At 41.7% G+C, this 27402-nt stretch overlaps 1 protein-coding gene across 1 annotated transcript in view; it reads left to right on the top strand.

The window, feature by feature from the left end:
• The window catches only part of ST6GALNAC3 (ST6 N-acetylgalactosaminide alpha-2,6-sialyltransferase 3), a 472167-nt gene that overhangs the window by 443333 nt on the left and 1432 nt on the right, over positions 1 to 27402 (top strand). The window contains exon 4 of the mRNA XM_054979301.1: positions 26396 to 26503. Within this exon, the coding sequence (XP_054835276.1) occupies positions 26396 to 26503 (108 nt within the window). The remainder of the gene's footprint in view (positions 1 to 26395; positions 26504 to 27402) is intronic.

The following is a 27402-nucleotide window of genomic DNA, read 5'->3' as shown; positions in this document are numbered from 1 at the left end:
AGTCCATCAGGACCAGACAATCAGGAAATAAACAAATTAGCTGGCATGTTACATCATGTTTCTGAAAGTAATATTAAGTTTTTAGCCAGGGATGCTATCAAGAAAAACAGGGAACTGTTTTAAATTTGTGTGTAGGTTACAAGTATGTACAACAATAAACACTTATTATCAGGGCTTTTATTCTGGGGAAAGAGGTAGCGGAACTCAGTGGTGGAATTCAGGACCACACAATGACGTCACTTTGGGTCAGCTGGAACAAGGGGGGAGTTTTTTTAAAGTTTAAATCGCCCTTGGCAAAAATGATCACATGGCCAATGGCCCCTCCCCCTGATCTCCAGACAGAGGGGAGTTTAGATTGCCCTCTGTCTGGAGATCAGGGGGCAGGGCCACCGGCTATGTGACCATTTCCAAGAGGTGCCGGAACTCCGTTCCACCACGTTCCTGCTGAAAAAAAGCCCTGCTTATTATGTATAACCTTTTGAGAGGGATTGTATTATATTCAGTGGCTATTCAATGTAACAGCTATGCAAGGGATTTCCATATTTAGAGGCAGCACAACCCTTACCAAATGCTAGGGGATACAAATGAAGGCTTGTTCCTGAACTCCCAAGGAACATCTGGTTAGCCACTTCAGGATACAAAGTAGTAGGTAAGCTAGAAGGGACTTTGCTCTGATCCAGGAAGAGAATTCTTATAGTTTTGCATAACTTGTACAGTCTAGGCAACTGTGAATCTAAAATTGAATTAAGATGCTATTTGACAGAATACTTGCATGTTCCAAAAGCCATTTTAAGTAAATAAAGTTGCATTCTAGACCCATTTCCCCAAAACCTGAACACAAACATTAATTACATTGAGTGTTCCTTGAAGACTTCCACCATTTCTCACCTGAAAATATAGCATAAGGAATGTACCAGACAAAAAGCTACCTCTCCCTTCCAAGTCAGGTGGGATTCATGGCTGTGTATAATATACAAGTTTTGACCAGGAAGCAAGCCTGTCTTCGGGAAGCAATGACAAATTGTGGTGCTATTCCCAAGCAGCAAAAATGTTCAAAGGTTTTCAAAGACTGCAGGAAATATAGCTGTTTATCCAGTCACCACTGAGAACTGCCTGTGAAAAAAGTGATTGCCCTCTTTTAACTCATATTATTCTAGAAAGAGGCATGATTCACATAGTAGCTGTTCATCAAATTGCTTCCTTTGTGAAACATACCATGGAATCTAGACCATATTTGAAGATGCTATATGTGACAGCCCTGGGCAAAGCGATCACTGAGCCTCTGCTATATATATTTTTTTAAATGCTTCTTTTAGGTATTGCTTATCAAAAGGCAAAAGAGAAGTACTTTTTTGTTTCGAATTTCCCTATGAGGTTCTACCTTTTTTGGGGTAAAGAAGAAATCTGGCTAAAACTGAAAAATGCTTTTCTCTGATTGTTTGAGGTAGATAGCTGTGTAGATCTGCAGTAGATAAGCAACATTCAAGTCTAATACATCTACATCCTATCTTATTTCTTTGCAACACCCCTCAAACCTTCTGACTGGAATTCCTATCTATATCTGACAAAGGGAGCTTGACCCTTGAAAGCTTATATCCTGGAAAATATTGTTGGTACTACTGGACCTGAACCTTCAAGGACTTGAACCTTGTTCATCTGGTTGTCCGGACTCCTGAGAAAACCTGGACACCTTTTGGAGATGATTTGGTTGCTTCAAACCTTCAAGACTGGGTAATGGGTAGATAAGTGAAAAGTAAATTGATTACTTTACAGTGCTACTGAATTGCTGACTTATTTTTAGAGACAGGTGAAACTTCCTCAGGCTTAATTCAGAAAAGGCCAGGCAGTTTACAAATGGCATTCGAAAATTCTCTCAGATTTCTTTCCAGTTGCTCACTTTTACCAGGCTTTCATGTGAGCAGCCAACAACCTCCCAACCATCTCCAACTCCACTTGCACAGAGCCTGGTCATGGTCATTTATGGTCATGGTCATCAATATGTTCTATGTCAATGAATTCCACAATTCAATTATACATTTTGTAAAGAAGTACTTCCTTTTTTCTGTTCTGAATCTATCGCCCATCAACTTCATGGGGTGCTCTCAAGTTCTAGTATAATGGAAAAGGAAGAAATGTGGGAATTCTTTATTTGCTTTCTCCACACCATGATTAATTTTATAAACCTCTACAAACCCCTTAGTCATCTTTTTTTCCCTAGACTGACCCCCCCAGGCAGCAGCGGCGCCAGGATTTTTGGCGCCTGCAGCCAGCCAGTGGGCTGGGCACGCACGCACATGCACACACGTAATGTCATCACAGGTGCGTGCTGCCGGCCTGATTGCTACGGCTGGTGGCTGGGACAGTGCACGGGTGGCCTCCCAGCTCTCCCACTTGGTTGCCCTGCGCCACCATAGACACCTGCCCGCAGCTGCTGCGCCCGGCCGGGGGCGTGTGCTGGCAGCGGCGTGGGGTGGGAGGGCTGGGAGGCTGCAGCTTTGTGGCGCGCGCTCCCACCCCCAGCGCCTCCTCCAGCGCCCCCTCCGGCACTCTGCGCCCTGAGGCAACCGCCTACCTGGCCTCAATGGGCGTGCCGGCCCTGTCCCCAGGCTCTTTAGCCTTTCCTCATAGAAAAGGTGTCCCAACCCCTTAATGATTGCCAGTTGTCCTCTTCTGCTAAGGGAATTCCCTTAGCAGAAGCCACACTGCTTTCTCCTCGCCAGGCTTTGTTCTTCTATGTGCTTTAATAACAATTTATGCTAGTTTACATGAAACATATATTAGGCTAACTGGCCTATGATTTCCTAACCCTTGAGAACCCTTGCTGTATGCCATTTAGACTTGGAGACTTACTCATTTTCAATTTAGTCAATAGTCCTAGTTTCTCATCGCCTCAATTTGACTCTAGCATCACCATTTTTTCTCTGATATCTCCCTATCCTTAAATAGTCTTTTTTCTTCCTTTGTCATCCAGTGACCCAATTGTCCCGACTGGTTTCCTGCTCCTGATATATTTAAAGAAAAGCTTATTCGTTTTCTTGATGTTTTCAGCAATCTGCACCTCAAATTCTGTTTCTTTGTTATTCAGTAACTTACATTTCTTTTGGCAGACCCTGTGATCCCTTCTGCTTGCGGCATTCAGGCAAACGTACTTTTTAAAATGAAACCTTTTTGCTTTTTCTGGCTTTCTTGACTTGGGTTGTTAACCACACAGGCATCCTTTTAGACTTGGTGGTACCTTTCCTGTGGCATATATCAAAAAACTGGATACTGTTTTTTGCTCTCAGACAGACACATTTCACCACTGGAAGAAGGAAGACAATTTCCTTCAGTTTCCCATCCCATTGCAGACTTCCAAATTGTGCTCTGTTCTGTACCTGGGGGTTTCCTAAACCCCAGGGACAATGTTTTGAAGGATATGGTGGACTACAGTGGAAAGAGAGTGAGAGATTCCCATTCTGCAAGCTTTACTTCACTTACTTATTCTTGCTTGGATACAAGCCTGTGATTGTATATCGTGGTTATACCCTGAGCTGGATAGCCCAGGAGAGCCTGACCATATCAGATGTCAGAAACTAAGCAGGGTTGGCCTTGGTTCGTAATTGGATGGGATACCTTCAACAAAGACCAGGGTTGCAGAGGCAGGCAATGGCAAACCACCTCTGATATTCTCTTGCCATGAAAATGCCACTAGGAGTCGCCATAAGTAAGCTATGACATGAGGGCACTCTCCACCAGCGCATATCATGGTTATAAACATAGGAGTCCATTTTCTGAAATTCAGTTACGATTGTTTAGAAGAAAGACCAGCATAAATATTTGTTATCTTCTATTTCTTTTTTCTTTAAAATATTTGGGAAAAGTTACAAGAAAAGATAGACAGTCACATCTGCGCCGTCAGTGGCTTTTCTGAAGACAGTGACTGATGGTTTGCATTAAAACTCTCAATTTCTGAATTGAGATTCTGGCTCCCATGGAATTTCTATTTCTGCTTCTTTCTTGTATCTGAACCGTCTATTCCGGCTTCACCTCCCTATTGTTAAAAACTGACAAACCAGGCTTGTTAAAAAATCAAAAGAAATGTTTTCTTTGAATTGGATTAAACTGCATTATACATACTTTCATTTGCAAGTTGATAATACAATGCTTATATTGACCTAGTTATAGTGAGGAATCAAATTAACTGTCCATTCAAGAATCATTACCCATTAAAAAGAAGGGACATCCCTCAATTCCTCAGGTCCCTTTAAATGAGTGGAAGCGCATGTGTTGTTCTGAGCAACCTGGAGGACAAAGCGTTAAAAATAGATCTCAGTGCAGTGGCTAAGCAGCAAAAGGACTGAACCAAAGAATATGGGGGGAATGTGTAAAATTGCACATGTATTTCACTCAATAAACTCCACATGGTGTGTATGTTTCACACAAAACCTGTTAGCATAACCATGTCATGTGGTTCAGAGACATATTCCCATTGAGCTGAAATGTTATTTATGTGCAATATTTATAACCCACCTTTCTTTCCAAGGGCTGAAGGCAAGTAACAGTATCTATTGGGGGTGTGCATAACAGAAAAACGAGCCGCAGTTACATTCAGAACTCGCTAGTTTGGCTCTTTAAAGCAGCTTCTGGAACACAACCAAATCCAGAGAAATAAATTTGAATGAGTCTCTCCTGCTAAAAAGTTCTGTTTTGTTTCGTGCCTTCCAGCAGTTTTCCTGAGCAACACAATCAGATCCCAAAGGGAGAGAGACCTTAAGTTATTAACTCTGTTGGCTGGAAGACGGGATGGGACCAATAAGCGTGGCATGAGTGCATCTCCCCATCCCATAGCTACCCAAAAAATGCCAATCCATGGAGAGCCTCTCCCCTCCTATTAGCTTTGGAAACTCTTGGAAGGAACAGGCTGCATTGAAATTTAAAAGGGATTTCCCTGGGAGTAAGCAATTCAGTTTCAGTTTATTCAAGCTTAACAGCCCATAGGTCATATACTAAAACAAAATTTAAGAATTAAATATAACCGTAAAACAAAAGTTTGCACGTCCACAATGCAGCTTTCGCAAAGGCTATTCAGCAGTCTTACTCTTAAAGAATTGGGAATGGTCAAGTACTTCAATAGCCATTATTTAAGAAATCTTTCTCTGGCTAGTTTGTGCTTTGGACAGTGGAAAAAGGTATGAGACAGTCCTGATGAAATCTCTCAACACTACTATACTTAAGATTCCTGGATGACATCTTCATCATTTGGACCCATGGGAAGGAAGCCCTTGAGAGATTTCATCAGGACTTCAATAACTTTCACCCTACTATCAACCTAAGCCTGGACCACTCTACACAACAGGTACACTTCCTGGACACCACTGTACAACTACATAATGGACGAATAAATACCACCTTATACCGGAAACCAACAGACCGATACTCATATCTACATGCCTCCAGCTTCCACCCTAAACATACCACTCGGTCTATTGTCTACAGCCAAGCCTTACGTTACAACCGTATCTGCTCCAATGCTCTCGACCGAGACTCACACTTAGAAGATTTACAACAAGCATTTTTGAGATTACAGTACCCACCAAATGAAGTGAAGAAACAAATCAACAGGGCCAGACTAGTACCCAGAAACAGTCTGCTCCAGGACAAACCTAAAGGAACTAACAACAGAACACCACTGGTTGTCACCTATAGCTCCCAACTCAAACCCATCCAACGTATCATCAGTGAGCTACAACCCATCCTGGAAAATGATACCTCTCTCTCAGAAGTCCTGGGTGGAAGACCTTTCCTTGCTTACAGACAGCCCCCCAATCTTAAACGACTTCTCACTTACAATCATGAATCGGCCAGCAGAGTCACCAGCACAGGTACCAGGCCCTGCAACAGACCCAGATGCCAGCTCTTCCCCTATATCTACCCAGGGAATACAATTACAGGACCCAATGGCATCAACTACACTGGCTCTTACAGCTGCTCATCCTCCAATCTGATATATGCCCTCATGTGCCAACAATGTCCTTCTGCTCTGTACATTGGACAAACCAGCCAACCTCTACACAAAAGAATAAATGGACACAAATCTGACATTAGAAATGGAAACGTCCAAAAACCAGTGGGAGAACACTTCAATCTACCAGGACATTCCACCAAAGTCTTAAAGGTCGCTGTGGTTCAACAGAAACCTTTCAAAAACAAAATCCAACGGGAGGCAACGGGAGGCATATGAATTGGAATTCATATGCAAATTTGACTCTGTCAAGCTGGGACTGAATAGAGACTATGAATGGTTATCACATTATCACAAGTAACAGATTCCCTTTAGAGAGGCGTGGTTTGGGGGAGCCCAGTGACGCCTGGTGTGGGCTTTCGGGGACCACAGTTTTCTTTGTCAGATGCAGCTGGCAGGGAGAGCTGTGGTTATCGAAGGCTTATACTACATAGGAATTGGATACTTTCACTGCTACAAACTAATATGGCAAACTGACTGCACACCAAAAGGAGATGTTTACATTTCCAAGCAAAGGAATGTTTTGATTGCCTCCACGCTAATTGCATTCTGTCCCCTTGTGATATATGTCCCCTTCTTTCTCCTCTCTCTCTTCTCCCCTCCTCTTCTGTATCTGCCCAGTTTGGATCAGGCATCTGACGAAGAGAACTTGATTCTCGAAAGCTTATGCTACAATAAAATTGGTTAGTCTTAAAGGTGCTACTGGACTCTTTTTGATTTTGCTACTACAGACTAACACGGCTAACTCCTCTATATCTAAGTAGATCAGTTTAGGGTTGCTTCCATAGTCTTCCAAGGCTCTATTTTTCTGAGTCAATCAGCAAACATGTAACTCCTCCCTTTCAAAGACAATCCTGCCTGCCCCCACGGCAAAAGGAAAACTTAGATCTGTTTGGGTGGGGAGGGGGAGAAGAATTCATTCCGTCTGCCTGCTTGCCTGCATTTGGGCACTGGAGAGGACGGGCAGCAAGAATGCCCTGTTTTGCAGCAGAATGCTGAGCATAAAAAGGAGGGATTTGGATTCACCCCTTATTGTGGGAGCAAAACATAAGGAAACATAAAACCAACAGCAGAATGCAAACGTAATGAGTTATTGAGTCTGTAATGCCACTAGCTGACAAACACTGTATGTATGTGTTGCTGTGCTTGAGGAAAAACTCAGTGGATCAATGGTTTAGACTAGGAGAGGGACTAATGGTTTATGCTGTTTTTGGTTAAGCATGAAAACAAAGTCTCATTTCCCCATCCCAAAAAGAACACCAAACAAATCAGTTCTAAGCGAGGCCTGAGTAAACCGAAACAAACTAGTAATGAAACAGGATGATTCAGGAATTCCCAGAACTGAAATGGAAACTTTCTCAATGCACACCCCTAGTATCTATTAAAATGACCATAAAAATATAGTAAATTGCCAAATAAAAACAAATCCCCATTTCCGGTTTCTGGTCCACATACATAAAGCTCTGCTTTACAAAGCTTCCTAAAAACCAATAATACGGGCGCCCTTGTAATAGTAACGGCCAACCACCACTGAAAGACATCTAGAATGAGCAGTTATCATCCCATTTCTCCCCCTTCACAAAGGAGCCTTAAAAGTTCTAAATCAGCAAAGTGGAGCTGCTGCAGAGAGGACACAACACGTCATATTTTTGACAGTTTCCCTGTTCCTGCAAGCAGCAGCCATGGAAGTGGAACACTCCTGAGGTAGCAGGATGTTTGGTTATCATTATCTGGGGAAGACATAGGGGAATATGTTGGGATGCTACTTTTGGAAGCAATCAAGCATTCTTTTTATAATCTAGGAGTCTGAACCAGCATAGAAATGTGAACCAGGAATGTTCCCAGCTCAGTGTGAACTCAGCCTTGAACTAGCTTGGTAGCCTTAAGCCAGGCATAGACTGGGCCCCCAGTAATTCGGAATGATAATACTGACCAGTCTTATGTGATCGTGGAAAAAATTACTGAGGCCCAAATTATGCATTACGTTCGCCCATGTTTATTTTGAAAGGATTTTTTCTCTTCCAAATACATCTATTGGGGCTATTTTTTCATGGGAGTGATCTGTTATAGAAAAAGATAAGTTTTAAAACATTTTCTTCCCTGCCCTCTCCTATTCATGCCAATTTCCTCTCAAAAGCTGCATTTGGGTGAAAAAATTATTTAACATGATTTATGAAGAAAATAGAGTTTGAATCTCAAGTGCTTGAAACAAGCAATATGGATACTAATGTAATTTTCATCACCATTATCATTATTTTTCCTTCTGATTATCCAAATACTTCATGTGTTTCCTTTCTTCCATAATAAACACTGTCTTGTAAAGATATGCTGAGGACCATTAGAAATTCATCTCCTTTACTGTTCATTTCTTCATGTATTAAAGTACATTGGGGGTGATAAATACAATCCCTGGCCTTCACCCACGAAATATGAACCCTTTTCAGTGCGTTGCCTTGACACAGTCAAGGCTAATAAGGAAATTTCTGCAGTGTTCACCTAACATAGATTTTGCTAAAATATACAGCTTCCAAGTGCAAAGTGAATTTTTCTTGGGGAGCAGGGTGGAGGAAGAGGTGGGAAGGGTTACCTAATTAATTTTATCTAAGAGCCCTGGATTAATCTGATTTCCATTTAGTTTACGTTTCCATCAGTGCATATATAGAATGAATGAATATAAATTTGGAGACAGTATTATATGTTTCCATACGTGCCATATTCTCTCTCATCTTGGTATAGTTTTGAATTCAGGTTCTTTTTAAATGTCATTACAAAAGTTCAGTCCACTGATGATAGACTACACATATGGCTTTTCTATACAGAAATCTTTAAAGAAAATGATACTGGATATACAAGACAATCCATTGCACTAGTAGACAGTACAGTACAGGAATTTTGTATTTTCATTTTTTAATTGAGGTCTTGTTTAAATGGCCTTCTTTTCCTGTATCCCAGTAGCTTAGATCAAATTGTATTGTCCTGTTTAAACATTCTTAAAAGCCATTCCTGCCATTGAAAAACTTTGTGGAACATGGATCTTGCTAATCATTTCCACATGTGCAGAGGGGGGGGGTTGCTGATCCCTCCCTCTCATGGTAAACTTCCAACTTCTTCCTCAAGCTGTTCCTCGTGGTCTCCTGTCCACTGGGAGCAGCATTTCAGGGGAATTTAGTGCTGCAGCAAGGGGGGGGGGAGGGGGAGAAGTCACACTTGTCTGACAGAAATCCATTCATCTGCAAAGATTTCTGGCAGGATCAAAGCCAAAAGTGTATCTGCATGCAATACTATCCAGATTGTTGGGTCAGGGACCAAATACAACATCAAAATGGATTGACATAACCTATTAATGTATATTACTGTCTTTTGATTACTATCTATTAAGCATGGTGAACTCTCAGACACCATGTCGCCATATGCTTGAATTGTTCCTGTTTACTGAGGAATCCCATTTATTAGATCTTTCCCTAGTATGTTATTGTCCATATTTTGTTTCAAATCTTGCTTTTTATAACGTTTTATTACTTTAAGTGGCCACTCTTCAAGGCTCATCTTCCTCACTAGTATCTTGAGTAGGTAGAAGATGCATCCTAAAAATAATGCAAAAAAAGTGATGTATCATGTGTGGTCACTTCCTGCCATTCCACATGCTGCTGTGGCCCCTTTTGAATAGTTGGTAATCATCTTTAAACAATTATGTGTTGATAAAATATCTTTAACTTCAATGGGATCTATAATCTAAAGAAAAAACACTTAGCATCTTGGCTTTTAGAACTGTACAGCGAGCAGAAAAGAGAAATGTTGAAGAGTATAAGTTAGCGCATAAATTGAAGAGGTATCTGTGATATGTAGTGTACTTCAGTTGCACAATAACAATTGTCAAGAGTGCGAGCTCCATATACCAAATAAAAGCACTTCAATGTTCCCTCTAAGCTGTGCAGTGTTGTGAGCCAGAAATCTACTTCATGAGTTGAAACAATAACTTGCATTAAAGTTGTGAGCGTGCCTCCTTTTTTAAAAATGTATTTCAGTCTACGAACTAATTTGTATTGTTTCTTGCATAGAAACAACAGTCATTCATACATGGTTTCTAAATATCAAACAGGATGAGGCAAGAACAAGGTGACCCAAATCCAGAATATTCAGGTGCTGCCAGAAATGGACAGGCACTTTAGCATCTCTAGGTGAAATCCTAGGGTTACTGCTCTCAAGGTGTGTCCTGGAGTTGTCCTGGAATTACAAATGATGTCCAGACTACAGCCTGCTTCAGGCGGAGGAACGGGAAATCAAACCCACTTCTCCAGTTTAGAGTTCAGCTGCTCTTAACCACTATACAAACTGGCTCTTAAGGTGGGCATTAATGCCTTTATTTTCCCAGTCCAAATCACACCCCTTTGACTGCTTGTTAGGGCAACAGCTCTCAAACTTTAGCAAGTTCACACAGCTTCAGTTTGATTAAAACATTTTCACAGACTACCCCCGAAGCCTCCCGCTCATTTGCACACATATGCCAGACAGACCCTTTTCAAAGTGTGTGCGGCCAACCACATCCATCCACTAGAGACTTCTAATTCTTTGCATCCTCAAAACAATGGAGTCCAATACCTATCTGCTACATTTTAAAGCAAGTTTAAGAATAATGTTTTCATTGTCTGTACATGGTATACAAGCTCAGGTCTCAGGTGAATAGCTGATTCAGTCACCATGGCTAGCAGCTATTGATGGATCTTGCCTCCATTAATCTGTCTGTAAGATCCTCTATATGGTGAAAGATTTTGCATTAGAAAATAGGGCAAGGATCGGTTGAAAATCATACCACAAAGAGCTATGACTACATTAGGACTGTTACCTCTTTAGTGCCACTCAAGAGTTCCTCAGGCATAGTTGGACTGGGGTTATTAGTATTAAAAGAGTTGGATAATGCATTAGAAAATTCAGGGGGTTCTGAGGGTTCTGAACCCAACTATACGCTGTTATTCTTTTTCCAGCTGGGGTGTTTCCAAGTGCCAGCCCCCAAATCTGCAGGAATTTCCCAACCTTACATGGAGTTGGCAAGCTAGAAGAATGCAGCACATGAGTCAACCAAGGCTGGGAAGCACCATATGCTGGTCACCAGCCCACCATTGCCTCCTCTGGCACTGTGATGAAGAGGCTGGGCAGATGCCTGGCCGCTGCTGCCACCACCACCTCTGGCTTCCAGCGCCAGGATGGAGGGACTGCATGGCAGAGAGGCTGCACGGATGCCCACTCACTGCCGCCACCTCCAGCTCCCAGCGCTGGAACGCAGCAGCTGCTCGGCGGGCCCATCGGACAGATCGTGAAGATGTGGCCGCCACTGCCGCCACTTCTTCTGGCTTCCAGCGCCGGGGTGGAGGGACTCCACGGCGGAGAGGCTGCACGGATGCCCGCGCACCACCGCTGCCTCCAGCTCCTGGCTCTGGGGCGCAGCGATTGCTCGGCGGGCCCAGTGGAGAGGCCGAGCAGATGCCTGGCCGCCACTGCCAACACCTCTTCTGGCTTCCAGCGCCAGGGTGGAGGGACTACATGGCGGAGAGGCTGTGAAGATGCCCGCACACCACCGCTGCCTCCAGCTCCTGGTGCTGGGGCGCAGCAGCTGCTCAGTGGCACAGGTGCCCTCCCACCACCGCTGCCTTCTCCGGCTTCCAGCACAGGGAAAGAGGAGCTGCACAGTGGAGAGGCCATGCAGGTGCCCGCCTACCACCACCTCCTTTTCTGCCTCCCAGCGCCAGGACTGAGAAGCCGCTTAGCGGGCGTGGCGGAGAGGGAATCCCTCCGTGCCAGGGCCAGAGCTGCACCAGGCCTTTTGGATGTGCCTGCCGTGCACTGGGCTTCTCATTTGGTACGCAGACTTGTGAAAATTCATGCGCAATTGCACACGAGCGCACGTTAGGGGGAGCAGTGCTAACAATTGATTGTAAATGTAAAGGAATAACAATACTTTGTAGACGGCAGCCTCTTGTTGGCGGGTAGTTGTTTTAAATTTTTTTATAAAAAAATACTGGAAAGTGGAGAATAAAAGACTGGTATTCTTGTTTTCAGAACTTGTATTTTAATGATGAGGTCAGTGTATCTAGAGAAAAAAATTGGACTGGTTCTCATCTAAATATTCATCATTTTGACATTAGTAACATTGAAAGGTATTAGTAACATTGAAAGTTTATGTATGAATGTGCTATCAAGGTCCACATACAAAACATTCATACTCCAACCAACAATGTTCTTCAATTGAGTAATTGACAAAGCCATCCTATGCAAGTTACACCTTTCTAAACCCACTGACTTCAATAGATGTAACTTCAACAGGCTTAACTTTGCTTAGGATGGCACACATTTCAGTTCCTAGCTATGCAATGTTTCTATCAATAGATATTTTATCACTTTATTATTTAATATTTAATAACTTACATTTACTGTTAGGGCCAGCTCTAAACTACATACTTGCCCCAAATAAAGAACATTTTTTTGTTCTCTCTCCATTTCTTCAACTTTTGGATATATTCTGTGACAGGTGCCCCCGTGTCTAGCATCCCAAACAAGCACCTGGGTCACCTGCCCTACATTCTGCATACCATTGTCCTATTCAGGTATTCACTAACACCATGTTGGATCCCAGCCAGCCTTGTAGGCATTCATATGACTGTTAGTTGTCACATATTCTTCTCATGATCTTTTCTATGGGATTGTGCATAGAAATGGGGAGGGTGAGTGCATGGGCGTGGGGAGGGAGAAATGTCCTTCTACTGGGAAATAAGAAACGATGGATTAAATCAACGATGGATTAAATCAACACTTTTGTTGTAAGTTAGACCTGATAGTTATTTACATTTATTTTCTGTGGTTTATTTGCTATTCACAGGGCTCTTTTTCTGGGAAAAGAGGTGGTGGAACTCAGTGGGTTTCCCTCAGAGAAAATGGTCACATGGCTGGTGGCCCCGCCCCCTGATCTCCAGACAGAGAGGAGTTTAGATTGCCCTCTGCGCCGCTCAGCGGTGCGGAGGGCAATCTAAACTTCCCTCTGTCTGGAGATCAGGGGGCGGGGCCACCAGCCATGTGACCATTTTCAAGAGGTTCCGGAACTCTGTTCCACCGCGTTCCCGCTGAAAAAAAGCCCTGGCTATTCATATTTTAATATGTTAAAGAATGGCAGATATTCCACAGCTATATGAAGCTTCTAAGAATGAACTGGATCCCTTGACTGTAGCCAACATTTTTCTTTTTATAATAAGTACAACTGTTTGCTTTTTTAAATTCCATATCTCTCCATAAAAATATGGACTTATACCAATGAGATGCCAGCATGTGTCCTTTCTTCATTTTATACTTTAAAAAAAAACAAGTCTCAGCATCTGCACTTGGTAAACAAGATAGTTTTCTTCTTTCTCTCATTGAGATCAACACAGTCTTTTCCAGCAGCCCTGCTGCACTTGGATGAAGTAACTGTGTCCTCTTTTCTCTTGAGTTCATGAATGAGCAGGGATGCATTAAAGTCAGGTCAAGGAATCACAAATGAGGAAACTGCAACCACAGAGAACAGGAGCCAGTTCCTTTACCTGCACATCCCCCTGGGAAAACAATAGGATATTTTATTCAGCCCATAAGAAGAACAAAGAGAAATGACTGTACAGGAACTGATATATGCAAACATGCAGTGCAATATTGAGATTCTTAGATATGCTCCAGAACGTATTGTGTCTGCCTAGTTGCTGTAGTAGTCAGGCACTTTATCAAAGCTCATAGAGAAGGTATTTGCTTTCTTAGTTAATTTTTTTCAAAATTTATGTGATCTGCTTACTTGACAGTGCTAAGAGACACATTGGTAAAAGGACTGAACACTGACTTCATCTTTGACAAGACCTTCGAGTAGTTCACTGAATCTCAGTTCTAATAATTAAATATCAGTAGATATGTTCCTTATTTCTGAAGATGACTTTCTTTACTCAAAATGTGATCCAAATAAAAGAAGATGGATGCTTCTCGTTTTGGATTAAGTCAGTTATCATGAATACTTTTGAGTAGGGGTGTGCACAGGAAAAAAATTGGTAAATTCTGGTTCAGTAATACTGAACTGGAAAAAACATCTAGTATGCCCCAAATACAGAATTCATTCTCTACTTCTGTTCGGTAATACAAAGCAAATTCAGTAAAATTCAGCCATGGTTTCCTACGGGAAACTCAATTCAGGTATATCAGGGTCATGTGTGTCATGTTTTGAATGAATTTCACCAAATTTGCAGGCGATATACACATAATTGCCCTCTAAAGAACCCCAACATTTCATAAAAAATTGACCTTGTGGGGCTATTTTATGCCCCCCCCCCAAAGTAGGTGCCTCAGCCGCCTCCATTATTCCCTATGGAGAAAACTATCTGGGAGCTATCCAGGGGCTGGGAGTGGCATTTTGCAAGCACAAGCCACCAAATTTGCAGGGGACTTACTCCTGAAAGTACACCCAAACACCGCTAGGTAATTTAAGCTAAACTGAACCAGGCATCCCAGAAAACACTTCCCCAGAAGAACAACAACACTGAACCAACAATAATTGAACATCAAACCAAACTTATGACAACAGGAAACACCAAGCCAAAAAACAGTGACCACTATAAAGAAACAGCATCCCAAGCACCAGAAACCGCACTCCAAGCACCAGCAAGGGAAAACGGACCCCCACAAAAACAACCAGCAAAAACAGAGGTGAATTTAATAATTAACTGAAACTAAAACACCCACAACAGGATCACCCACAACGGGATGAAACAAGTAAGACCCCCTACCAGAAGAACAACCAGCAAAACGAACAGTAAATACAACCAACTTCAAACTAAAGCCCCCCCCCCAACCCAACCAAAGCACCCACCACAGACAGCAAAAAAACCCAGTTTTTTAAAATGCAAAGTTTTTAAAAAAACTTTTCCTTTCCTCCCTAACCTTATCTTTCTGAGATACCAGGCCAACCCCTCCCCCCCCAAGAGAAAAAACCAGTAAGCCTAACGACTCTAGCAGCAGAAGTCCTCCAGGTGCAGCATGTCTCAGCAAGCAGCAGCAGCAGCCAGGAATCCACTCACTTCAGGTCAGGATCCAGTCACAGTTGAAAACAGGCCAGAGTCCCAGAGCACAGAGAAAGTACCAACAGCCAGCAGCAGCAAGCAGGCAATGTCTCTCCAGGCCAGAGCAAAATGGAGGCTGTTCTGAAGCAAACCTGCTTAATATAACTCCTTGCAACAGTTTTAAAAAGCACTCTTCTTTTAACAAATCCCATTAGCCAGAGAAGGAGAGATCCTGCAAGGATTGGCCACTCACTCCCCCTCCCTTCCCCTTTCCCCCTCCCGTGTCTGAAAAGGAACAGCAAGGAACAGCTCAGTTGCAATTTCCAAAGTTTACTGAATTTTACCAAATACATTCAGTACATTTAAATTCAATATTACTGAATCTGATTCAGTAATCCCTTTTAAGTCCACTAATACTGAATTGTACCAAATCAAGTACATTCAGAATTTTTTACTGAATACCGGACTCGAATCACACACCCATACTTTTGAGCTGTCCCTTCAACACCACTTTTGGCCAATTTTTGAGATGGAGGAGGCTCAAAGGGCATGAAAGTGCCCTCATATTGCAGGAGGGGAAAGGAAATTCATTCCTATTGCCGTTGCAGGTGCTGAGGCTTCCTGTATTCCTGTGCTGCTGTAGAGTAAGATTTGGGTCCAATAGGACTTTGGATACCAATTAAATTTCCAGGGTGTGAACTTTAAGAGTTAAAGCTCCCTTTGTCAGATACATGGAGTGGAAAAAGGTAGAAGTCTTCGTAATTCAGGCAAAGTGTGGGATTAGAGTATCAGGAAGCTAGCTAGCTATAGTAAATGTTGTAATTAATTTGATAGCGCAGAGGTGTGAAGTGCACACTGGCGCTGTCTTATAAGCATAATGCAATATGAGAATTTATAAAGTGCCTGTCAGATTCAGAACTGCTGGTAAACAAACACTATGCAGAACAAAGTGATCCATTTATTTCTTATTTCAAAATTTGTATGGGTATTTTTACTGGAGTGTATCATTCTTATTGACATGTACATTCTCATATGAAAACTGAGGTAATATAATCACAAGAGGACTATACTACCCCACTAACTGAATCTTTGATGCGGCCCTCAGATTCAAGCTGCAAAATGGCCATTTTAAACTCAATTGCTATTACAGCCATTACTTCAGCAGATTATTCTGAAGTAAGTCAGAAGATATGGTTGTATCTCTAGCTTTCTATATTTCAAAAGAGTTGTTTTACTGCTGTGATAATATTGATTCCTTTGATTCAGAGACCTGGCTATTTATTTTCCTAAAGAAAAAGCTTTAGAGTCAACTGAATTCATACATCCAGCTCTTTGTGAAGTCCTAGATCCCAAGAAAACGGAGGGGGGGATGTGCTTTTCATAGAAAATGTAGATTTTGTGGTAAAAAATATATTAGCTGAAAATTATGCTAGCAGAATAAGAACATCTTTCAATGCATATATTTTAAGAAATTATACCATTTTCTTTTGTTGTGCTGAAATACCTTCTTCAATAAACTGAGTCCCATTTCTTTCAGAACCAAATCTCTCTGCTCACATACTCTGAGCTACTGTTGCTCATAAAATGCTACCATATATTGTGACAGCTTTGCCTGTAGGATTTTTGGCAAGTTAATCTTGACAAATCCATATTTCCTTATTGTTGCAGTGTACTCCTGTAACCGTTTTTTGTCACATTCCTTACTGTTTTTAAACTCCCCAGTGTGTCTGCAGGTGAGTAAAACACTCAGGCAAATTCTACATGGTGTCTTAACTGGCTAGCAAGGACTTTTTAAAATTGCTACTACTGATCTCTGTATTTCATTATATCAGGGCAATATGTGACCAGGGATTAAGGAGTCAGCCTGATCTGGATACAGTCACTCCTCCTTAAAGAGTAAGCTTGAACCTTGGAGATACTATTAGATCTATATCTTCAGATGGAGGCTCAGATCCCCTTTGTGGTGTGTAGTACCTTTTTCAAATAAGATTGATGCACCAGCTGCATCCTGGATTAACAAGATTTGACCATGGTTATCCATGTTCTGATCACCTCCAGATTCATTTGCTGCAATGCACTTTATGTGGAGATGCTACTGGAAAATATTTGGAAAGTTATGTGGGTACAAAATGCAGTAGTAAGGTTGCTTTCAGATTTAAACATAGCTTTGGCACTGTATGTCTGTTTTCTTCCATGCATAATTCAAAGTCCTGGTCACTAATCTACATTGTTGTAAATAGTCTAGACTCTGGGGTGGATACAACCAACTTTCCCCCTCAACCTTGTCCCATTCCCATCCTTACTGCAGCCCCTGTCTCACAAGAGTTTTGTCCATTGTGGTCCCCTGATCCCATATCATAGCTATTTTGGGTGGTCACGGGAGATGCTCTTTTTTCTCAGCAGAAAAGCTGTTTGGATCCATCCCACGGTATTTAAAGATCCAGGAACTGCCATATGAACTCGCTTCACATTTACCCACGTTGGGGGAGAAAGAGGTCTCTCCAAAAAACTCTCTTCCACAAGAGGGTGGCTTGAAATGTCAGATGAAGCCTTTTTCATAAATTCCAGTAGATTATCCCTGCATGTACACACACCCACACACACCTTTATTATTCTTCAAGGGATTTTATGTTAGCCCGTAGATACTAATGCAACATCAGATATTAATTCAACAAAGATGCTAGCCATCTTATATACTATAGCAAAGTGCCCTCCCCCTGCAGATACTTTAACCAGAAAATCAGGGCCATATGGGGAAAAACACTCCCAAGTTGAAGAAAAATCTGAAAACCAATGTCAGTAAATTGAGAGGGGGAGTGTTAAACCCTCCCATGGTAAACCCTCCCACAAACCCTCCCCAAATGCTTACTGGACCTCTGCACATGCTCAGACCTCAAATAAGCAAGACCAGGCAAGGAGCTGGCAAGCAACCTCTTTCACCAGCTGAGAAGTCACCCCAGGCCCAGCCAAGGAGCCAACAAACCCCTCTGAGCTAGGCTCAGTGGTAATGATAGGGTTGCCAGCCTCAACTTGGGAAATTCTTGGAGATTTGGGGGGTGGAGCTTGAAGTGGGTGGGGCTTGGGGGAGAGAGGCCTCAGTAGAATATAATGCTATAGAGTCAACCGTCCAAAGCACCCATATTCCCCAGGAGAACTGAGCTCTGTCAGCTGGAGATCAGCTGTAATTCCAGGAGATCTCCAGCCACTACCTGGAGGCTGGCAACCCTAGGTAATGAGCAGCTGCCCGCCTAGGCAAGGAAGCAGTGAGCCATTCCAAGGCTGGGCAAGGAGGCAATGAGCCACTCTTAGCCCAGCTGAAGAGCCAGCCAGACCCAGCTGAGGAGCTGGCAAGCTACTCTGAGCCTGGCCTCAGTGGCAGCAAACAAGTCTGAAACCAGGCAAAGAGTTACCAAGCAACATCATACCTGGCTAGTGCTGGGAGGCAGGGAGTGCCACCATGCCTGGCCAGCACTTCAGCTTGGTAAGACCCCACAGGGTGAGGGAAGCCCAGCACTGAGCACAGCTGCCTCACAAGGGAAAGGGTATTTTGAAGGGGGGGAGGTGAAAGGTGTTTGAGGGTTTTTTTAGGGGGGTATTTAGGAGAGAACCAGAGAGAGAACCAGGGAGAGAGGAGGATAAGGGTATTCACCAGGGAGGCGAATAGAGGGTAAGGGTGAGAGAAAAAATGGAAAACACTTTTAGAGGTGAGGGGGGAGAAAAAGGGAAAGATCCTTGGGAAAGGGAGACAAAAAATGGAAATAGCTCTGATAGCTCTAAAGCTATCAGTAAATAGTAAGCTAATCAAATGCCTTCCTGAATAAAACCATATTCAGATCCCTTCTAAAAGCTGAAATAAAGGGAGCCAGCACCCCCCCCCGCCCCCGGGAGGTTGTTCCATAATCATGGAGTTGCCATTGAAAAAGCCCTCTCTTATGTACTCTCCAGATGAGCTTCTTTGGCCTCTCCCTGTGATATTAACTCCCAGACAGGAATGTATGAGAGAAGACAGTCCTCTATGGTTCCAAGCCATGTTGGGCTCTAAATAATGAAAGCAGCTGGATCCAGAATCTTAAAAATTTGCCACATTGCAAGCCAAGAAGAATCATGCATTGTGGGGAAGATAACTATTCTTTTCACCACCCCAAGAATGTGGAATCAGTCAGGAAGCTGTGCCTGCTTGCATGTGCTCTCTCTAGCTCCGGGTAACAGTGACATGTGAGAGAGAGTGTTAAGGAAAAAAATTCTTAAAGGTACTCTGCGTTCAGATTACATTTCCCAACAGCCGTCACTCACAAGTAATCAAGACACAAAAATAGTGATCCATAAAGATTAATGAGTTTTATTTACAATAAAACCCAGATGCAGTGCCATGTTCCAACACATGCATAAATATCAGCCATAGCAGAAAATCTTATATACTTTCCAAAGTTAATTGTTTACAGAAAAGAGATAAAATTGTTAAACAAAACTAGATACAAACAATTCTTCAGAATCAAATTCTTCGGGAGACATGACACAAAACAAGTCTGATTGACAAGACAGTAAACTCTCTGTAATATAAACATGCTCCATGTCTGGTGCCACAAAGGAATTTTGGGTGTCTTCCCGAGAGAGTGCTGCTTATCCAAGCTAAATTCTTGAGTACAAAGTCAAAACAAGAGAGAGAGACTGTCCTTGCAATAGGGCTTTCTAACCCTACTTAACCTCAGTGTCAGAAGGAATCTGCTTACAAATAATAACTTCTGCCTTCTGTGCGACAGGTCAGCTCCAATAAATGTTCATACATAGGTCTTTTAGAATAGGGGTCATAGAAATTCCCTAACAAAGAGCACATGTTTCCTCTCCATGTCTACTATCCAGTTCGTATAGGTTGCAGAAAGGCTATGCAGCCTATTTGAGCCCAGTGGCAGCAGCCTGAGTGGGGAGAAATATACTTCCATCTTCACTTGGGCTGCCCCAGGAGCCAGGCAACAAGAGGTCAAAGCCATAGGGCCTGCTGATTTCATGCCCCAAACAATGGCTTGGGTTGTTTGGGGGCTGAACTGGTGCTGAAATCAACACATTACTGCTTCCCCAGCAGTGATTTGGTCATAAATCCTTTTAAAGAAAGTAAACTAGACCGTCTTTTGCATAAAATGTGGAGGCAAATGACTAGGAGGTAGAATAAGAATCAAAGTTTTTTTTCAGATTGGACTAATTACATTCCAACCTCTTTAGATAGTATTATATTCTACAGGATTGTTTATATAGGTTACCATGGTTATTTAGTACGGGAATGAACAAGAGCTGTCGCTGTGAAGTTTTGGTTTCTGGTAAGAATTTTTTTGTTGGAAGCACAAAGCTACTCGATTATTTTTATCTTCTTCATGGTGATGGGTATTTCTCCTAAGCTGGGGTTGTGTTTTTTGTTGACGTGCGTTTTGTGTTGACTTGTTTGCTGTAATAAGTGGAAGTTTGCTTCAGATAAAGACAGGAGTCTTTTTCTGTCTTTTATATTTGGTCATACATATGATAAGAATATGATACACGCCATCCTCCATATAACAATACAGGCTTAAATTGGAAAGTAGGCCACATTCACACTACGTCTTGTATGCATGTCTTCTGGCCATATGTAGTAACAGTGTATAAGGAATGTGCATGCCAATGGCTTATGTGCATTTATTATACTGTATGAAACTGAATTACAAATGTGTTTCCCATAGACATTACTTCCCCGTGGGAAATTCATCTTGTGCAAAGCAGCCCTCCTCGTTACAATTTAGCTGAGGCTTCTCTCCATTGTGCATCTATTCCACCTTGTTTTGGATGATACTTTAAATGATATTTACAGGCTTATGACGGGGGTGGGGGGAGTTAAAATTGTTTTCTTACTTCCAATTCTGCCTTCATTCATTTCTCAAAATACGTTTACAACATCAAAAATGAATTCTACGGTGTGAAAAATCATCTGGCATTTCCATTGTTTCATGATATTCCTTCATTAGCTGTGAATCTTCAGAATAAAGTGGGGCGGGGGAGCTTTGTTTTAAAGTCCATAATCTGCATTCTGTCATGTCTTCATCTCCCAAGGAAGATATCTGAGAACTTACTTGTCTATTTTTATTTATCCTGCCAGTACAGTATATTCGTGAGAAGGCTAAGGTCCAATGGTGTTAAAACAAAGCATGAAATATTAATTCTTTTTAAAAATTCTTTTTTACTCCTGAGTATAGAAGTTCTTAGATGAAACTGTCAATATAGTGCTCTCCAATAAACCCGCATTGTCAGAAGAGCCCTCTTTCTTCATAGTACATTTGTAAATGGCTATTATCATTCCAAATTGGTAGTTTTAAAAGCTCAAGGTAACATATTTCTGCTGCTGGGGCAGGAAGCTGGTTTGCAATAACAGAACTTTGAATGTCAGATGGCCGTGTCAGATGGTAACAGCTTTATAAGCCCACAGGAGAAACCCAAGATAACTACCTGAGCAGACGCTCAATGTAAAGCTCTTCTTGCTTTGCTTTTGATAAAAAAAAATTTCCTGTGATGGTGAACAGCTGATGGAACTCAGCTTATAGACAGCTTCACCCTAAAAGAAGTGCCTCAGAGAATTTGGAGCGAATTATTGCCTCTGCTGTTTATAATTTCTTTGAACTTCAGGATTCCTGACTTCTGCTGCATTACTTGTGAGAAGCAGCGAACTGGACCTTCTTTAAAGTAAGGCAAATTAGGAGTGATAACATTCCTTAACTGTTCATGATAAGCCAGCTGTGGGACTAAAGAGTGAATGAAGAATGAAAAAGTAAGAGTGAAACAACTGAGAACTCCAAGTATGAAGGAAAGTTCTAACCTCTTCACACCTTTGTCTCCTATCCTTGAGTGCTTAGCTGTTGGTTGTTAACATTGAGTAGCACTCACACCAGCTGCATCTTTGTGGATACATACATAGAGGACACATGAATGATGGTGCTGTCAAAGAAGAGATTAAGGACTACTCCCACATATGAGCTACCTTCTCCTAAACAATTAAGACCAGTGCTATTTTTCTAAAAAAAATATTTAGGGATACTCTGAGTTTGACTCAAGAAAACCACCATTTTATAGTTCAAATTGGAAAAAATAAATGCAGTCAGTGGACAAAATTACCAAAAACATGCATTACCTCATATTACGCAGCTCACAATAACTTCCAGATTGGCATGAGGTTGTGTTCACTGTGAAAGGAAATGACGTCAGAAGACTGTCAGTGATGAGAATTATGGGTATCAATATTGCCAACCAAGCCCCTCTATAGTGACATGTGCGCACAACCAAAGTATTTCAGTATAGACAAACTCTTTGCACTCTTTGCGCAAAACATACACAAATACATAAATTGGTCGCCGCCATCGGGGGTAACAACAAGACTGACCAATCACCATGCTAGATTCCAACTACCAGAGCTCCAAGTGGCTTAGAGAAGACTTGTTTGTATTTGTCTGCACCCTAATGATCACCGACTATGCCAGCGATCTCGGTGGCGTGTTCAATGCTCAAAGACGTTCCATTTTTTGTAAGACGAACAGCGCTCCTAGTGAGTTTAAATATAACTAAACATCTTTGTTGCCAACATGTGCTACATAAAACTTAACAAATCACATAAATATCCATAATACGTTTGGAATTGGTTTAGCGGGAATTCCAACATTTTAAAATTTTTAGTTTCTCCTGTTAGATTCACAAAATGTTTAGGGGTACATGTACCCCTACGTATCCCCCAGAAAAAAAGTACTGATTAAGACTGGATAATTACTTTTCAAGAGTTAATCCTCCATTGCATGACACTCCTTTTAAGAACAGATGTGAGATGTTGAGACATTTAAGTGACTTTCTTCTAGAGGAGGAAAATCTGGATAATCAGAGTGAAAATGATTTTTTTTCTGGACAAGAGAACAGTATCTTAGCCTTGTTAGCTTCTGAGACCCTGCTAATCGCAGATACTGTGAGCAAGATTTATGTGAAATTGAAGAAGATTCTAGGGAAAATTCAAAGTAGTCATTCAAAGCAGGAATTAAAACCCCATAAAATGGGAACTAGTATAAAATGGAGAGCAGCTGGAGACAAAATGTGGTATCAAAGAAAGAATTTTCTTCCCCCGGTCCAGAATCAAAACTGATACTTAATTACATTGATGATAATAAGTATTAATTCCATCTTAGCCTGTATGAGGGCAACCTACTAATCATTCCTTATAGAGGTATACTTCCAGCTTGGAGATCTGATCTAAGTATCAGATTAACCGAGCAATCCTATGCAGAATTACTCCAGTCTAAGCCCATTAAAATCAATGGACTTAGACTGGAGTAACTTTGCATAGGATTGCACTGTTAGTCTCATCTGGCCAAGCTACTACAACTGCCTATGGACAGAATTAATCTGATCAACTATATAGTCTTGAGGAAAACTTTCAGAACTTGGAGCGTCGTGCTTAATGTTAATATTTCTATGATTCCAAATCTTTTAATGCGTAGGGCTCTAATGTTGTCTGATTTTAGTATTTACCTTGCTAAGGTTTTTAGGAATCAAAATGTTAATCTAATCTCAAAAAAAAGAAGAGGGGATGAGGGATGCAGGATTAGCCAATGTTTCTGGGCATGAGGGCAATGAGCCCAAGACAGCTCACTCTAATAATCTACTTTCTGGTTCTAAGATTTTCCCTAGGAAGATGCAGATGAAGAAATGGAATATTCATGGTTGGCACAGTAAACAACGGGATTGGGAGTTGAAAGAAATTTTACTAAAGACTTGGGCTAAAACCCCAATTAAACTAAATAGCTTTGAAGCTTTTAATCTAAAAGCCACTTTTACAGTGCAATCCTATGGAGAGTTACTCCATCTTAGACTGGAGTAACTCTCCATAGGATTGCACTGTTAGTGTGGCAAATAGAGGACACAGGGGTGGTCTTGTAACCTGGGTGAGAAAGGATTTAAATTTAAACATAATTCAAACAGGTTTTTTAATGATAGTGCAATATTAGGTGAAACCTTTTTAAAAAATTAATGCGTGTTCCTTGTTTAAAAGCCTTAGTTCTTATTACAAAATTAGCTTTTGATAAATATGTCAAGAGCCTCATGGCGCAGAGTGGTAAGCTGCAGTACTGCAGCCCAAGCTCTGCTCGTCATGATCGATCCTGGCGGAAGCTGTGTTCAGATAGCCAGCTAAGGGTTGACTCAGCCTTCCATCCTTCCAAGGTCAGTAAAATGAATACCCAGTTTCCTGGGGGTAAAGTGTAGATGACTGGGGAAGGCAATGGCAAATCACCCTGTAACAAAAAGTGTGCCAAGAAAACGTTGTGATGTGGCGTCTCCCCCTTGGGTCGGTAATGACGCGGTGCTTGCACAGGGAACTACCTTTACCTTTTTTTGATAAATATGTTGAAAATTTGGTTATCAGATATTCAACAGCATAGATTATTCTCAGGGGTGATATGAATGCAAGACTTGGTGTTAGTAATGCAGATTTTCTGAAATCTAGGTTAGGAGAGGGCTTGCTTTTCTCTAAACTACATAACAGTAGAATATCTTTGGATAGAGGCATTAACATTGCTGGCACCTATTTGTTGAATTTGGTCTATGCTGTCATAATGGTGCCCCATATAGGGTCACAGGCAGGGGTCATTTCGTAGAAAAAAAGCTGGAGGAGCTCATTAGCATAATCTATTAGCATAACCATTAGCATATGCCACACCCCTTGCCATCACCGGAAGTGTGTCATTGGCATAACTGATTTGCATATGCCACACCCCCTGACATCACCTATCCTGGCTGTTTTGAACCCAATCCTGGCCATTCAGGGCCAAAATTGGGCCCAAAATGGCAAAAAGGGGCTGAAAATGGCCAAAAAGGGGCCCCAAATGGTCAGGATCGGGCCGCTCCTGAATAGGAGAGTGATCCACCACCCGTCAGAGGCCAGATCCGGGCTGTTTCCGCCCCAATCCAGGCTGAAATGGACCCAAAATGGCCAAGAGTCAAGTGGGCGGGGCCACCTGACATGTGACCTCTTTGGGGAACTGTCGGAACTGCGTTCCTGCACGTTCCCTCTCAAAATGAGCCCTGGTCACAGGTAGGATCCTAAAATTGTACAGTTTGAGCAATGCTGTAAAAGACTGTACGGCCCATAGACCATATCTCAAGATCTTTAGCAACTGTACATCCCATAGACCATTCCAGTAGCATGGAGACTTGCTTTACTATGTGGCGCTGGAAGGCAATCCATGGGGACAGCATTTTCAACAGTAATTATTTGTCTCTAGAGTACTGAAGAGTATGTCTTAATTGTGCATAGGGATTACATGCCTCACCCTGCATAAGTGGAACAGAGAATTGTAAGATTACAGCAAGCTCTCCTTCCAGGAGCAGAAAAACATTCTGTTGGTAGGAAGGACTTGTTAGATCTAGGGCTATATCACTATGCAGAAGTGTTCTGGCTGCCTTCTATGTGAGAGCCATAACACAGGAATAAGTCGGCTTGGCAGCTGTTTAAGGCAGCAGTTCTTTGTTAGGAGATAACAATTTTGTAGTAGCAGCCGATAGAAGGAGGGTTTCTTTCCATTAGGTGTGCTGCTGCTTATTCTTTGATGCCTGGAGCATAAAGGAAGTAGAACAAAGAGCATTTTATATTGAGAAAGAAAGGTGGGCCTGATTAATCATTTGGGAGAAATTAATGCTGCAGCACTGCTGGAATTAAGCAGGTGTTTGCACTTGATCAGTCTCATGGATAGGCAACCACCAGTGGCCCACATAAAAGCAGGATATTAATTTTGTAAAAAAAAAATGAAAAGATAAAATCCAAAGAAAGGAAGAAGAGCTAGCAAATAAGCAAGGTATGCTGGCAAGCCTGGATTCCAGCAGATCTGACCTAGATATAATGCACTGGTAGATGAGAGCATTTCCACATATTATATGACAGGAAACCTGGGATTTCAATTAAGGGCATGTATGACAATGAGCAACAGCTGGTATGTCTAGAAATTGAAAGCTCTTGCATCAGCAAGGGGTCAGAAGAATATTATTTTATGGTTCTGTTTTGGAACGCAAATGGTGAAGTCATACACTGATATTGTGTATTTGTCGCTAGAACTTGTAGCTAAATAACACAGATTTCAGATATTAGCATATACCCTGTTTTCTGCAGGCCAGAGAATCCAACCGTGCCAGAGTGAAAGGGCAACTATAAATAATTCAAAATAATTATCTATTTTTGACAGTTTGTCAGCTTACTGAATGTCTTTTGTGCAAGGTAACAGATGATATGCCTTTGAGAAAGTGTTAGTAATTTCTCAGTGCAGTCTGTTGTGTGTTGTCTCTTTTACAGAGTGCAGTCAGGATCCTATCTCAGCACTGGCTGGTTTACCTTAATACTGGCTATGGATGCTTGCTACAGAATACATGTCTATGGGATGATAAATGACACCTACTGCAAGTAAGATCACAGGAAATTATTTTCATGCATCTACAATTCTGATGCCTTGTCAAAATTTCACAATTCATTTTAATGCCATAAATCCAAGAAATGGATTAGGCAGGCATTCTCTGGCATTCTGTATTGATGTTGCACTTTATTGCCAGTGTATTTAGTCCCCATATGGCATGTGGTATTGATTAAATAAAAGCATTTACAAAAGTTTAATGTCAAATGTCATAAAGAACTTTTTAAATCAAAGATGTTCTGCCGAATCAGAATGAAACTAGAGGAAAAGAAAACATTTCCATTTGCTTGTTGTACTTCATAGTTTGTAAGACTGGGAACAGTATATAGAAAGTGCAAATCTGTTTGTTAGGCACTCCTCACTTCCCAAAGCAGCGACAAGTCCCAGGGCAAGTTGGATTGGATTTCTTATATTCAAAACAGCACTGAAGATGTATGGCTTTTTTGTAATACCTGGCCTGCTTTGTTTACAAATGTACAAACAGAGCATAGGTGAAGGCGAAGAGGTGTATTGACAAGACAATAGAAGTGCTATCCCATATCAGATACACAGAGAGACACCCGCACCCCAAGGTGCTCTCTATCCAGCTAACAATTTCTCTCTCTCTGCATCCTGAATTGAAACAGGTTCATGGACTTAACTTCCTCTCTCTCCTTCAGCTGGAAGTGTCATGTCTTCCAAGCTCTGATTTAAACAAATCAGGAGACTTTCTCCTAACAGTTAACCTCCACAGAGAGACATGATGAACATTCTTCTAACATTCTAACGTATGTCATTTTAGGCCAAATCCATCCAAAGTACTCAGTCATAAATTTTACAAAGTTGTAACCTGAAATCCAACAAACTTTTGAAAATGAGATGAAATGATTTATCTAAGGAGTTCTGATCATGC

The sequence above is a fragment of the Eublepharis macularius genome, chromosome 5 (genome assembly GCF_028583425.1).
Source record: "Eublepharis macularius isolate TG4126 chromosome 5, MPM_Emac_v1.0, whole genome shotgun sequence".
NCBI classification, from domain to species: Eukaryota; Metazoa; Chordata; class Lepidosauria; order Squamata; family Eublepharidae; genus Eublepharis; species Eublepharis macularius.
The sequence above is the reverse complement of the archived record's forward strand: the minus strand, read 5'-3'. Positions and strand labels throughout refer to the sequence as shown.